Genomic DNA, 12,406 nt, shown 5'->3' with positions numbered 1-12,406 from the left:
ATGGCAGTAGATACTAGAAAAATATAGCAATAACGGCAGATACTAGAAGAATATAGTAATAGTGGCAGATACTGGAAGATAATATCGGTGGTAGCAGGTCCTAGGATGCAATATCGGCAGTAGTAGGTACTAGGATAGGATATACCATAGTGGGAGAAAGTAGAGATAGTAGCAGATACTCAAAAAAACCGAATACCTGCAATTAAGATGTAAATATAAGCATTCATGAACAACTCCACTTCCTCATAAGCCGACATCTCATAGTTCATCAGACTCATCGTCGCTCCACGCATCTTCGAGTCGTATCCCAATATCATCTAGAACTTTGCGCAGCAGGCCCATATCTGATTCATCCAACTCTACTTCCACATCGCCCAGTGGCCCGTTTGTGCTATTTCCCGTCAAAAATATCTCTTCAAGGAATGGGAAGTCAGTAAGCGACGTTGCCAAAGTCATCATATTTGCGACAGATTCTCCTTGCGTGTTGGTAAGTTGAAAGCGACGTATAGAACCAGGTAACATGTTGATCAGGATGTCGGTGCGGTACTCTGGCGTCTGGACAGCTGGAAATAGGACTGAGCTGCCGTCGACATGGAAATTCTCGAGTCGCGGGAAATCTTTGAGGGACAGGATTTGGTCACCATCACTGCATAACCCGGAAAAGGACAAGGTGTCGGTGAACGCCCTTTCCCGAAATCCTAGATCAATGTAGACTGAGCGAAGAGTGTCGTTGTGGTTGTGCTCCCTCAGCATATCGATGATTTCTCTTGGAGTCACACAATCTTCGCCAAGGCCGGCGTAGATGGAGTGATATGTATACTTGAAGTATTCCAGGGCTTGGCAGCGCGAGACTATCTCATTTAGTTGCCTCCTGGATATGTGACCACCCTTGAGATATAAACGGGTCACATTGTCGAGAATCATACGATCATTCACATTCTTCTCGTTGCAATGGAAGCCATAGATTGGGTCGCCCGTAATCTCTGTTACACCAGGTGCAAGCTCAAGAATTCCCCCAAAGTATCCGAGAGATATCTGCCGGCAGTCGTCATGGCCCACGCGGAGTCGACGCAGATGCGGTAGTGAGACTTGTCTAGGAACCTGAGCGGCCATTTGCTCAAGCAGTGTGAAAGCCCCAACGCCCTCATCACAGTAAACCTCGTGCGCGATGACTTCCATGGACCTCACATTCGGTGTGTGGGCGATGACGAGCTGTGATATGGCCTCCCACGGGTTGTTTTCCATCCAGCCATCGAGACTTACGCCCAGCCTTTTTGTCGCAAGCTCAAAGGCTTCGGTGTGACTCTTGTCGAATTCGGTCCAGTAAAACGCGTTAAGATATAAGTCCTGTACCAGCGCGCCAAGTTCAGGGCGCAGGGCAATGGTTCGGAGGAAATCGGAAAGTTTCTTGAAGCGCTCGCTGGAATCGAAGCAAGAATAAAGCACAGGCGTACCGATGCGATAAAGAGCTTTCGACGATTGACAGAGATTAGACAGAGGCTTTGGGCTATAGCGTGATCGTGGATAGTTGGCCAGCTGTCGGCATATGTTTTCGATGATCTCCTCGGGGAACGACATCAACGGGAATGACGAAGCCATCGTGACCATTGTTGGCGAAATGCCGGGAAAGGAGGGGGGAGAGTTGAGGCAGATCCAACTGCTGCTTGAGGGGCTATCTAGATATTTATTTAAACTCCGGGGTCGAAGCCTGGCTGCATTGAACTCCCGTCAGTCTTACTTACTCCGTATTACAGGGGGATGTGCTGCGGCTCATCCTCTGTACATAAGCTTGAAACAGCCTTACACTAGCTTCCACTCGTATCCATGCTCTCTCTTTGTTCAGTGTTCAACAGTTTCTACCGGTGTGAGTCAGCACTTGTATAGCCATTCCGATTTTGGTGCTGCTGCTTTTTCGGACTCACTCGGGCTTTGGAGTGCCAAAAATAGGCACGGAGGCTAGACAAATCCAAGCCCGAAGTGGAATCGCTAGACCACATAGTGGATGGTGAGATCGAGTTGACGGCCTTTAAGCTGTATTGTTAGATACGAGTAGCATACAAAAAGACAAGAGGGAGAAGAAAGATGAAAGTTCTGGCGAGGTCAAATACTTATCATGTCCATATCATTCGCGATGCTTCTTCACTCAGTCAGGTGCACTTGTGGCTTGGAAGCCATCGCGGACACACATCTGAGCCTCGTTTGTTACCAGCGTATCTAGAACCCAGAGAGCTATAATGATCTGCATCGCATGTTGCTGTTGAATGCTTCACGCCATGCTCCATAATGGAGATATGAATACAAAGTGCCGCTTACAACTCATCGTAGCTGTCTAGAGAGTATGTTAGTATAATGATGCAGGGTGATCAACTTACCTTGAGCATCACCTTGCTATGTAATAGCTGGGCCATCTCAACTCTATTGAGAAATGAATATCTCAAAACCGTTCTCTACTACTATCATCCCGCAGAGGTTAGATAAGTAGATGGCGAAAATGACCAAGTGTCGAAACAAGACGCCGTAAGACCAGCAACCAAGTGTTTTCGCTCATAGAGGAATGACTGCTGACCGCCAAGGAATGGAAATATCCTGGATCGCCGTGGGAATCGAACCCACACCCCAAAGGGGTACCAGAGCGACCTTTAGGGCCGAAGCCCAAGGGTTTCCAACCATCATGGAAAACGAAGGCCAGAGGCCATCATGGAAAAAGAAGGCCGAAGGCCATTATGGAAAAGGTCAGAATGGGATTTCTCCCATCTACCAGTGGAAAAAGTAGGCTTTCGACCGTCTATCTATGAAAAATTAGGCTTTCGCCCACCTGACTCTTCCTCCTTTATCCTCTTCTTTTTTTGTTTTCTTCTTTCTTCTTTCTTCTTCTTCTTCTTTTTTTTTTTTTTTTTATAACATCACGGGAGTCTCCCCCTTTTTTCTCCTCTCCTTCTCTTACTCCTATTCTGTCGTCCATTTCTGGTGTGTCCCCCATGTCATAGTCCTCGCCCTCACCACCAGGACGTGTGAGGCTCTTCGTTAGAGTCAGAGGGGGTGCGGTTCGTGGGGGCCGGAGGAGTAGCAGCAGCAGCAGCAGCAGCAGCAGCGAGGGGAGGAGCGGGAGCAGGAGCGGAAACGGGAGTCGAAACGGGAGTCGGAACGGGAGCGGGAGCGGGAGTTGTAAGGGCGGCGGCAGCAGGAGCAGGGGCAGCAGGAGCAGCTCCTTGGGCGGGCACAGAAACGGAGACAAACTATGATATGCGTTAGAAGTGCTAGAAATGGGAGAAATAGGTCTGTAGACTGACAGCTTCCTTGCCTGCGAGATCAATCTTGACCCGACGACCGCGGAGATTGAATGGCCGGAGTTCTCTGAGAGCACGCTGGGCATCTGGTCTGGTGTTGAACAAAATAAACACATAGCCCCGGTGACGCTTCGTATTGCGTCTAAACCTCCAATCGGTGTGAGGAAGCCAGAAGAATCTGCTGACGGTATCACCCATGGTGAGCTTAGTTCGGACAGCGGTCTCGAACTCAGCTCGGGTTGCTTCCCAATCAATGTTTCTAGCGACGAGGAGACGTCGCTCTCTCCTGAAGGGCTCGATTCGGGCCTCAAATTGCGCGTCGCGGGGTGCCATTCTAGCAGACTGGTTAGTAACTACTGAGATGTCCAACTCAGAGAAGGAGAGACAAGGTAAAGAACTCTGTGGTACTTGCTTTATTGTCGGTTTGACAGCGTGATTCGACTTGAGTTTGCTTTTGAAGAGGTTTGTAGCCGTGATGCCAGACTTATTGACGTTTGTGATTGCAGCTTGTTGGGCAAAGTGATGTTGTTTTGTGGAAGAGTTTTGCTCAAAATTTGGGATAGTGGAAGTTTGGAAAAGGGCAGCTGTCAGGTGAATTTGCCAAGAAGTCACAGGGAAGACGCTGTTTGATTGCCAGTTCACTTTTGCTTCAGCCATCTGGTCGGCAGTGCCAGGCTCTCGCTGCCAGGCCTGCAGTATCTGACACCAGTGAACTAGAAGTGAGCTGAAAGTGAGCCAGAACTATATTATGGCTCTACTTTGTCATATTTATCATAGGAAAGGTATGGCCCTTAAGTTCACGGCAGCATTCTTTGAGATCGTCATCACTCGTTGATCTACGATCGATACCAAGAGATTCCCACTAACTATTGCAAGTTCAAGGTGATGATTCTGTTGAACATTCACCCTTTTCCCTCCATATAGTCAAATAAACCGACTCGATTGAGAATCTTATTATCTAGCATTAAATGGTCATAGCCACCGTGTAAAGATGTATCAATATGCAATATTCTTCACTATGCATTGTCCTTGCTATGGTCTATCTCATCACTATCTTCATCGCCATCTTCACTCTCGATATCTAATCTGCTCAGTCTCTTGTTATAAGAAATAGCTCCTTCTACTGTCTGCACTGTAGTTTCTGGCATGTGACACAAGAGATGTACATACATATATATGCAAGTTTCACCTCAGCTCTCCTCGATTAGGGCACGAGATTTCGCACAATACAAAGCTCGACCAACCCAAAGACCCACTTGGAAAGGAAAAGAAGAGAAAGAAACCGACAAACACCTTTTCAAGTGAACAATAAGTGAGCTGAAAGTGAAATGAGAGGTGGGGCAATGAGTGTGCCCAGCAAACGCAGGTATTTAACGTTGTCTACGCCCCGTAGCTCAGATCTGCAAACTCGCACACTACACCATCGCAAACGCAAACGCTCACAAATACCCAGCATTGCACAAACCAGAGAAGGCATCGAGATTGGTCACGTACGTTCCATCCCAAAGCCAGCTGAGACTCTACCTCACTGAGTCTACGTTGGAAGCTAACGTTCTGTAAAACAGCATGTCGTCTTCCGACAAGACCCAGGCAACAGCCCCAGATGATCCCGCGAAGCCGATTCTGGTCAACGGCACATGGCCTGAGGAGTGGAAGGATGATCCTGAGAATTCCGGAGCCAATATAGCCAAGGCGCTCGCTGACATTGAAAGACGATCGGCGTACTGGGAGTCTCTTGGTGTTCCATGCGCACGAGTTTCTGCCGACAAATCCAAGCTGGTGCCCATCCAACGTGCCAGCCTGGAGACTGCCAAAAGCAGTGGAAACAGTCCCGATACCGAGTATATCACCTTGACAAGAAAAAGCCGTCCCGGCCAGCACAATGAATCAACCTGCTACGTCATTGAAGACGGTGAACGAGTGGGAGTTGACTATGTCATCGTTCCCAAGGAAGAGGTTGCTGCTCGAGAGGCCCAAGGCTGGGAGGTGTAGTACGCTCCAACCCCTCCTCTCGACAAGAACGGCCACGACAACCGATCTGCCACATCGACCGGACATCTCTTGCAATTTGAACGACCGCCTAACGTTGGCCTTGGATGGGGTGATTACGACCGCTTTACCGAGTGGCAGTCACACGGCCGTCAAGTCACTAAAGACATGGTAGAGAAGAAGGAGTGGCGAAAGGATCCACTAGCGCCCATGAATTTAGTTGATGAGTCCGGTAAAGTTGTTCGGACTATCACCATACCACCTGCATTCACGCGAGAGCAATTGGCTCACCCTGCAGAGCCTCTCTCGCTGCACGAGCTTCTCAACCAGAGGGACAATCAAAAGCAAGAGGCCCCCGCGGGCAGTGTCCCAGCCAGCCCCAAGACCTCCGATGATAAAGAGTGATTTGGTACAACCGGCATCATCATGGTGCTCAATCGGTGGATGGGGGAAACCTCAACTCTCTATCTCTAGTGGACGGGCCACCGAGAGCCAAGTTGACGAGCGGAAGGTGTGATTATGAATTGCGGTTAGGAGTTAGGTAGCAGAGCCAAGTCTATAACTCCGATACTTGGAATACATTCGTTCCATAAACTACTTCTTAAAGGGGGCGTGATTCATGTGAATGCCAAGTACTTCAAAAAGTAATAATATTCTATTGCGCAAGCCTATACAGCAGCAACTCACTCGTTTTCGCCGCCTTTCAGTACACAAATAGATCTAAAGCACAAGTTACCGCGTATGCTTCATCATTAGACGTAGACTACTTGCTATCTGACGCCAATATGATCACCGTCCTCCACCATTACGGCGCCATCGTGACTTGAGACTTGAAGATCAGCCATGTTTTCAGCTATGCCTTTGTTGCTCGTATCGGCCCCGTGTAACAAAGTTGGCTATCTATTGTAAGTTGCAAAATAAAAGAAGACGTATTGAAACTGGTGTGTAAGGGAAGATGAGAAACATGTATGTAGAGAAATCCACGCTGTCTAGCAGCTTAGTAGTTCAGGAACTATGAGAACGCGTCCAAACCTGAAACTCTACCGCCTATATGAAGATTACCCAAAGAGACAATGATGAGACAAATCCCATGCCTCTTGACTTTATACCGAGGGACAAAAATGGCAAAAAAAAAAAAGCAAAAGAAACATACAACAGCCGGTGTTCGCCAGTGGTCACCCACCTGACTACTAATCTGCCTCTCATTCGCTTGACTCTGGGAGAGCGGACGGGATCTCGTATTTTCGAATGGATATAGTCGTATGTGTTTAGATGTTGAGTCAATCCGGCCTGTGAGAGATCCGAATGTTGAGTTGAGAGAGAGGTGTAAGCATCGGGCTGTATATCCCCTGTCGCGATGCCCCAAAACAGGTGGGCGCGAACACAGTGGCTGATGGCCTTCTCCGGAGGAAAAATAACACTCAATGGGATAAAAAAACATTCAATAAGATAATTTAAAACTGTTATCAATGTATCAAATGGATTCAGATATGCGTATGCCTCGTACGGGTATGTGGCATGCAGTCTGTTGTCCTGAATCATCCCTACCCGTAATCACTCCGATGTAACTCACCGTAATACTTCATTAGTCAATCAAAAGTCTGTCAGCTATCACTTTTCTTAATAGCCCATAATGCAGCACTTTACATAGACTAATTAATTGGTAGAACTTGTGACTATGTTTGCTGTAATGGGCTAGATATTTGTCAGGCTTGTCCTCAGCTGCGCTACCATCAACGACATATCATTTGCTTTTTCACCATCGCTTATCGCACCATGTAAATCTGAAGTAAAGCGGGGTATTTTTATTATTTGAGACCTATTACTGAAGTTGAAAAAACTCTCCAAGCATTCACGCTGCAAAAATACGCCTGAGAGTACTCAGCGCAACTCCTCCCCTCTCATGGATGAGCATCCCATGCAATAACCAGTCATGTTTTCCCTGAATCATTGTCTCCCCTGAATCATTGTCTCCACAATGACGACTGTTTCTGAAACTCTTCAGCTGCATTCCCTAATGCACGTAGCCGCCAGATATAGTTGCCAATTTGTGGAGTCCACCACCCACACACAACCGTTGCATCTCTCTCCGTCCACTATCACGGGATATACAGAGCCAAGGCCAAGCCGTTACACTATTTCCCTTTAGAATCATAGCTCAACATCTCCTTGGAAACCACTTACCTGTTATACCGTTGATATCCTCATTCTCCAATCATGCTACTATCGTCGCCCACCTGCTACGTCCGCAGGCAACCCTTATCACACATGCACCAGTAAAACACAATGAATACGGCATACTACTACATCGGTCAAGCGGTATATGCTCTGAGGCAACCCACCCACTCATGATTGGGTTGCATCAACGCCATCCTCCTGGCACTTATACAGAGGGGTTATTATACAAATATGGGAATATGTCCGCAGTTAATGCACATTGTGAATGGTACCAGAGGTAAAAACCCCCTCGTTCAACTTTCGTGGTGATCTCACTTCAGGCTTATGATCGTACGCAATTTCACGAGAGCCGGGGTCATATCGCGTAGCCAGCGCGTAGCCAGCCTCGTCTGTGACCCCCGCATCCTAATCGATCCAGGCCTGCATATAAATACATAATCCTGCCTTCAAAGTCACAAAAACCAGGATATTTGTTGAAACCGGCTTGAATTTGGGCGGGGTACCTTGTCTTGATATCCTGGGATGCTTGAGCTGAATCCTCAGTGAGCTGAGGCAATATTCACCGCCGAGGGGGAGGGCAAGAGAAAGTGAGCTATCAAATGTTATATGGTAACCTTGTAACTGTATTGCGCCGTGCGGTACGAAGATCTCTTATCTGCATAGCTTCTCTCTCTCTACTTCCAAACCATAAATACTATCAGTAGCTCCCATCTCATCCCAACCAACTCAGACAACTCGAGACAATCCAAGATAACTCGGGGAAACACTCTTAAAATGTCAAACTTTGTTATAGCCCAGGGCATTATTGTCCTGATCGGCGTTCTTGTTTACTCTCTTTTCTTTCGCAAAAAGCGAGGGGCTCTTCTGCCTTTACCGCCTGGCCCAAAGCCAATCCCCATTCTCGGCAATATCAGGGACGGCCCACCCCCTGGAGTACCAGAGTTCGAGCACTGGGTTACTTTCAAAGACAAATACGGTCCTATAAACTCTGTAAGCGTATTGGGCCAAACAGCGATCCTGCTTCACGACAAAGAAGATGCTGTTGAGCTGTTGGAGAAATTGTCATTAAAGACTGCTTCACGGCCCCAACTGAATTCCCTGCGGCTGTGTGGCTATGATCGGTGGTTGGCTGGAATGCAATACAATGACCAGTTCCGAATGTTTCGCAAACTGATTCACAAGCAACTCGGAACCAAGCTCCTGTCGAGTCAATACGGCGATACTCAAGATGTTGAGTCGAAGCGTCTTCTGCTACGGATTTTGATGGATCCCCTCCATCTATTCAAACATATAAAAACGTATGAAATTCTTTTCCAATATTACCATAAGTATTAAACTCTAGAAAAATGAATGGTTCACCTGCTAATAATCGGTATAGACAGACGGCTTCTACTATATTGAAACTCACCTATGGCTACTCCGCAGAGCTACATAGCCCAGATCCTCTGACTGAGCTAATTAACAGAGTTGTGGATAACGCTTCCGCGGTTTTAGTTCCTTTTTCATGGGCTGTTGATCTTTTCCCATTCCTCTCGCATCTACCTGAGTGGTTCCCAGGTGGAGGTTTTAAGCGCACTGTTCGCGAATGGAGAGGGCTGCTTGATGCCTCTGCTGACATCCCTTACGCTTTCGCCAAGCAGCAAATGGAAAAGGGCTCGTATCATCCATCGTACATAACCAAGCTCATCAGTTCCTTCAAGGAAGAAGGCAAAGAGATAGATGAAGAGTTTGATGAAGCCATTCGATGGACAGCGGCAGTCATGTTTGCCGGCGGATCAGATACCACAGTGTCGACCATGAAGACATTTTTGTTGGGCATGGTCTTGAACCCTGACGTGCAACGAAAAGCTCAAGAGGAAATCGACAGAGTGGTGGGCACTCACCGTCTCCCCGAAGCCAGCGACGAGGAAAACCTGCCCTTCGTCGGGGGCGTGATTAAAGAAGCGCTTCGAACTTTCCCCGTCGCGCCCATGGGGCTGGCTCACGAAGCTGCGGAGGATATCATCTTTCGAGGTTATCGCATTCCCAAAGGTTCATTTATACGCCCTTGTGTGTGGTGGTATTTGCACGATCCGAAAACATATGCAAACCCTTCGAAATTTGATCCTGAACGGTATCTTGAACCTCGGAACGAGCCAGACCCCGTGGAGTTGTTTGGATATGGCCGGCGAATATGCCCTGGCAGATTTCTCGCGCATGAAGGTCTGTTCATCACAATCTCACGATTATTGGCGACCTTCACCATAAGCAAGGCAATGCATGAGGGGAAGCCAGTTGATTTCGAACCCAGACATGTAACAAATGGTGCGCTAGACCATCCGGCGGATTTCCCCTATAGTATTGCTCCGAGAAGCGAGAAGCATGCGGAAATGATCCGAAGAGTAGAAGTAGATCACCCGTGGGATGGGGGCAGCGCGAGAGATATTCAAGGGAATGCTCTATTTGACAAGTTCAAGGCGGAGTGTGCCGCTGGAATAAGCACCTACTGAACCATGATGGAGAAACTTTGGCGGCAAGGTCCTTTACAGCTATATAGTACCTGGATTGTTCCTACCTAATCCCAGCAAATGATCAATGCAATATTCGATTCAGTGTCAACTGGATTAGCAATTCCGGCTGCCGTGGCGATGTTGCGTAGCTGACGATATGTTAATCAGGAAGATGAAACTTGGTACATAGTAAATGCTTAAGTCGCATAAAACCAAGTGAATCCAAGCCCAAATTTGTCAATGGCGCGTTTAACATTGAGCACCTTTACCTTTACCCCAAGTACATTCTCAATGATTGCACTAATACGGATATACTGTTTATACAAATGGAATGCAGCTTCAACTAACCAATAGGTGGAGCTGTGTCGCATTACAATTCCATGCACACGATTAAAATTGGCGTACAAAGAGTGAATTGAGGGTTCGTGCTTTTTTTGTCTCTCTTTCGTATCCTAACATCCTTCTCCCTCCGTGACTCCCGAGATAGATAAATGTTTTTTCTCTCTCTATGTAGTATGTGCAAAACTTGCAACAACTCGTAAAGACCATCCATACTTTGTCATGTAAACTCATACCAAGCAAATCCACTTCCCATTGTTCCCTGTCGACCAAAAAAATGGTAGAAAAAAATAACTCCAAGAGGTTGTGGCAAAGTTCCAGATCTTGGAGCCACAGTGCTCACATGCCAGCGAATCCAAACATGCGGTTTTGTCCGTGATGTATTTTTACTCGGGGTTTTTTAGTAAACCTTCTTCTTCTCGTCGATGCTGAACTGGCCGGGGCCGCTGTTGACCAGGAGCAGCAGACCACCGACAATGGACAGTATCTGGAAGAAATCGTACTTGGCAAAGTCCTTGTGGGGGTGGTGCTCGTGAAGCTGCGTAAAGAATTCGGTTAGTCCAAAGAGAATGGAGAAATAGGTAGCAAAGGCACTTACAGTCCAGAAGTTGTTCACCAACAGGTTGAAGCCGCTGAGGATGACGACAAGCAGCGTAGCGCTGTACTTGGCCTTGAAACCCACGACAACCATGACACAGGCGCCAGCGCCAAGGATGCAGACGAGGACGCGCCAGAAGGACCACTGGCCGCTGAAAACGAAGCCAATGAAAAGGAAGATCAAGAGCACACGACCAGCCAACTGGAAGTACATCTTCTTGTCCTTCTCATCCAGAGTAGGGAGACCGGCAAAAGCCTTGGTCTTGCGAACCCATGAGTCGGACAAGACCATGAGCAGACCACCAATGACGGACAGGTTTCGCAGGAAGAAGTTGAGGTCGAAGATCAGGCCGTAGCCGAAAGCCTGGATGACGACGACGGACATGAGACCGGCAACAGCGTAGTCAGAGTACTTCCTGGCAATGACGAGGGTGGAGCAGGAAACCATGGCGATGACGTTGAAGAGGAGGAAGAGGTGGTTGAGTCCGGTGGGAACTGGTCAAGATGTTAGCTCACAATGCCCAGCAAGAATAGATGCTGGAAAGTAGGCATTGCGCCGAGATCATTGCTTACTGTGGCGGTAGTCGTGGAGATAGAGAAGCTGGTCGCTCCATTGGGTGATGATACGGAGCGCATCCTCGAGGAAAGTGACGACGATCAAGAATCGTCCAATGGCGGGAAGGTACCTGAGCAATGCGCCGCAAATGTTAGCTGCCAATTCCAGATTTACACGGTTCTGGCAAGCCTGGAGCTCGCTGGGAGTCACTTACGGCTTGACGGGCTCGCTGATGGAATCCAGAGCATCCTCGACCTTGCTGGTGTAGGGCCGGAGCTGGTCCAGGACGCTGCCTCCGTTGGACTCGTCCGAAACACCAACTCCTCCGACACTGCCACCAGCATACGGACTGGGGCCGCCAATGCCGTAACCTGAGGGACCTCGATGCGACATTTTGAGCTTTTGTATTTGATCTCCTTCTTCTTTTCCTGTTCCGATTCCTATTCGCGTCTCCGCCTTGAGCTGTCGTCGGTGCTTCTCGAAGCTCCTTGTTGAGTGATTCGGACGACGAACGGAGCTTTCCGATCCGATGGGATTGCGATGCGATGCGATGCGCTACGAGACGACGAGCGGCAATGTCAAGGTGCAAGTGGCCAGCAAAGGACAGCGACGGCGCCCAGTCTCACAGGCAGGGTTTGACAGGTTCGAATTGAGTGGGAGAAACGCAATTGTGCGACGAGAATCACGGCGGGAGGAGGGGCGAGGGAGGAAATTCCCAAAGGTCGTGACCTCAGAAAAGCTCGGATATCTTACATACCACTGTGTCCTTTCCAAATCCCGTGATGGGTGCAGGCTCCGAGGTGTCCACTTTTTACTTTGGCAAAAGCCAGTGGAGCCGGGCTTCGAGTTTGATCATGATCCCCCCCAGCTTTGCGCAGGTACCTGCCGCTTCCCCTCCAGCGACTTTGGTGGGCGGTGCAAAGGCTAGCGACGGGGCGTGTAGCTTTGCCCAGGGATGCAGGTAGCGAGGC

At 48.4% G+C, this 12,406-nt stretch overlaps 5 protein-coding genes across 5 annotated transcripts; 2 read left to right on the top strand and 3 right to left on the bottom strand.

Moving 5' to 3' along the window:
• Positions 1-3: 3 nt before the first annotated feature.
• Positions 4-1,816, bottom strand: V8C40DRAFT_236095 (uncharacterized protein). Its single transcript, XM_083213972.1, has 2 exons — positions 1,743-1,816; positions 4-1,676 (listed from the first exon to the last, which is right to left on the bottom strand). Exon 2 carries the CDS (start codon positions 1,606-1,608, stop codon positions 259-261), a length of 1,350 nt encoding a protein of 449 aa, XP_083077182.1. The 5' UTR covers positions 1,609-1,676; positions 1,743-1,816; the 3' UTR covers positions 4-258.
• Positions 1,817-2,996: 1,180 nt separating this feature from the next.
• Positions 2,997-3,944, bottom strand: V8C40DRAFT_262673 (RNA recognition motif domain-containing protein; the record flags this gene model as incomplete). Its single annotated transcript, XM_083219381.1, has 2 exons — positions 2,997-3,236; positions 3,291-3,944. The coding sequence occupies 2 exons, from the start codon at positions 3,942-3,944 to the stop codon at positions 2,997-2,999; spliced, it is 894 nt and encodes a 297-aa protein (XP_083077181.1).
• A 745-nt stretch (positions 3,945-4,689) lies between these two features.
• Positions 4,690-5,457, top strand: V8C40DRAFT_146649 (uncharacterized protein). The gene is made up of 2 exons (XM_083211250.1): positions 4,690-4,777; positions 4,853-5,457. The coding sequence occupies exon 2, from the start codon at positions 4,854-4,856 to the stop codon at positions 5,277-5,279; it is 426 nt and encodes a 141-aa protein (XP_083077180.1). The 5' UTR covers positions 4,690-4,777; position 4,853; the 3' UTR covers positions 5,280-5,457.
• Positions 5,458-8,228: 2,771 nt separating this feature from the next.
• V8C40DRAFT_262671 (cytochrome P450) lies at positions 8,229-9,943 on the top strand (the record flags this gene model as incomplete). The annotated part of the gene is made up of 2 exons (XM_083219380.1): positions 8,229-8,752; positions 8,833-9,943. 2 exons carry the CDS (start codon positions 8,229-8,231, stop codon positions 9,941-9,943), a joined length of 1,635 nt encoding a protein of 544 aa, XP_083077179.1.
• A 316-nt stretch (positions 9,944-10,259) lies between these two features.
• V8C40DRAFT_236089 (protein ERV29) lies at positions 10,260-12,379 on the bottom strand. Its single transcript, XM_083213971.1, has 4 exons — positions 11,650-12,379; positions 11,453-11,565; positions 10,881-11,374; positions 10,260-10,820 (listed from the first exon to the last, which is right to left on the bottom strand). Exons 1-4 carry the CDS (start codon positions 11,826-11,828, stop codon positions 10,683-10,685), a joined length of 924 nt encoding a protein of 307 aa, XP_083077178.1. The 5' UTR covers positions 11,829-12,379; the 3' UTR covers positions 10,260-10,682.
• Between the last annotated feature and the right edge of the window lie 27 nt (positions 12,380-12,406).

Source organism: Trichoderma camerunense, assembly GCF_050948025.1.
Source record: "Trichoderma camerunense strain CBS 138272 chromosome Unknown V8C40scaffold_3, whole genome shotgun sequence".
In the NCBI taxonomy this organism is placed as follows: Eukaryota; Fungi; Ascomycota; class Sordariomycetes; order Hypocreales; family Hypocreaceae; genus Trichoderma; species Trichoderma camerunense.
Note: the sequence above shows the minus strand (reverse complement) of the source record. Positions and strands in the feature narration are given on the sequence as shown.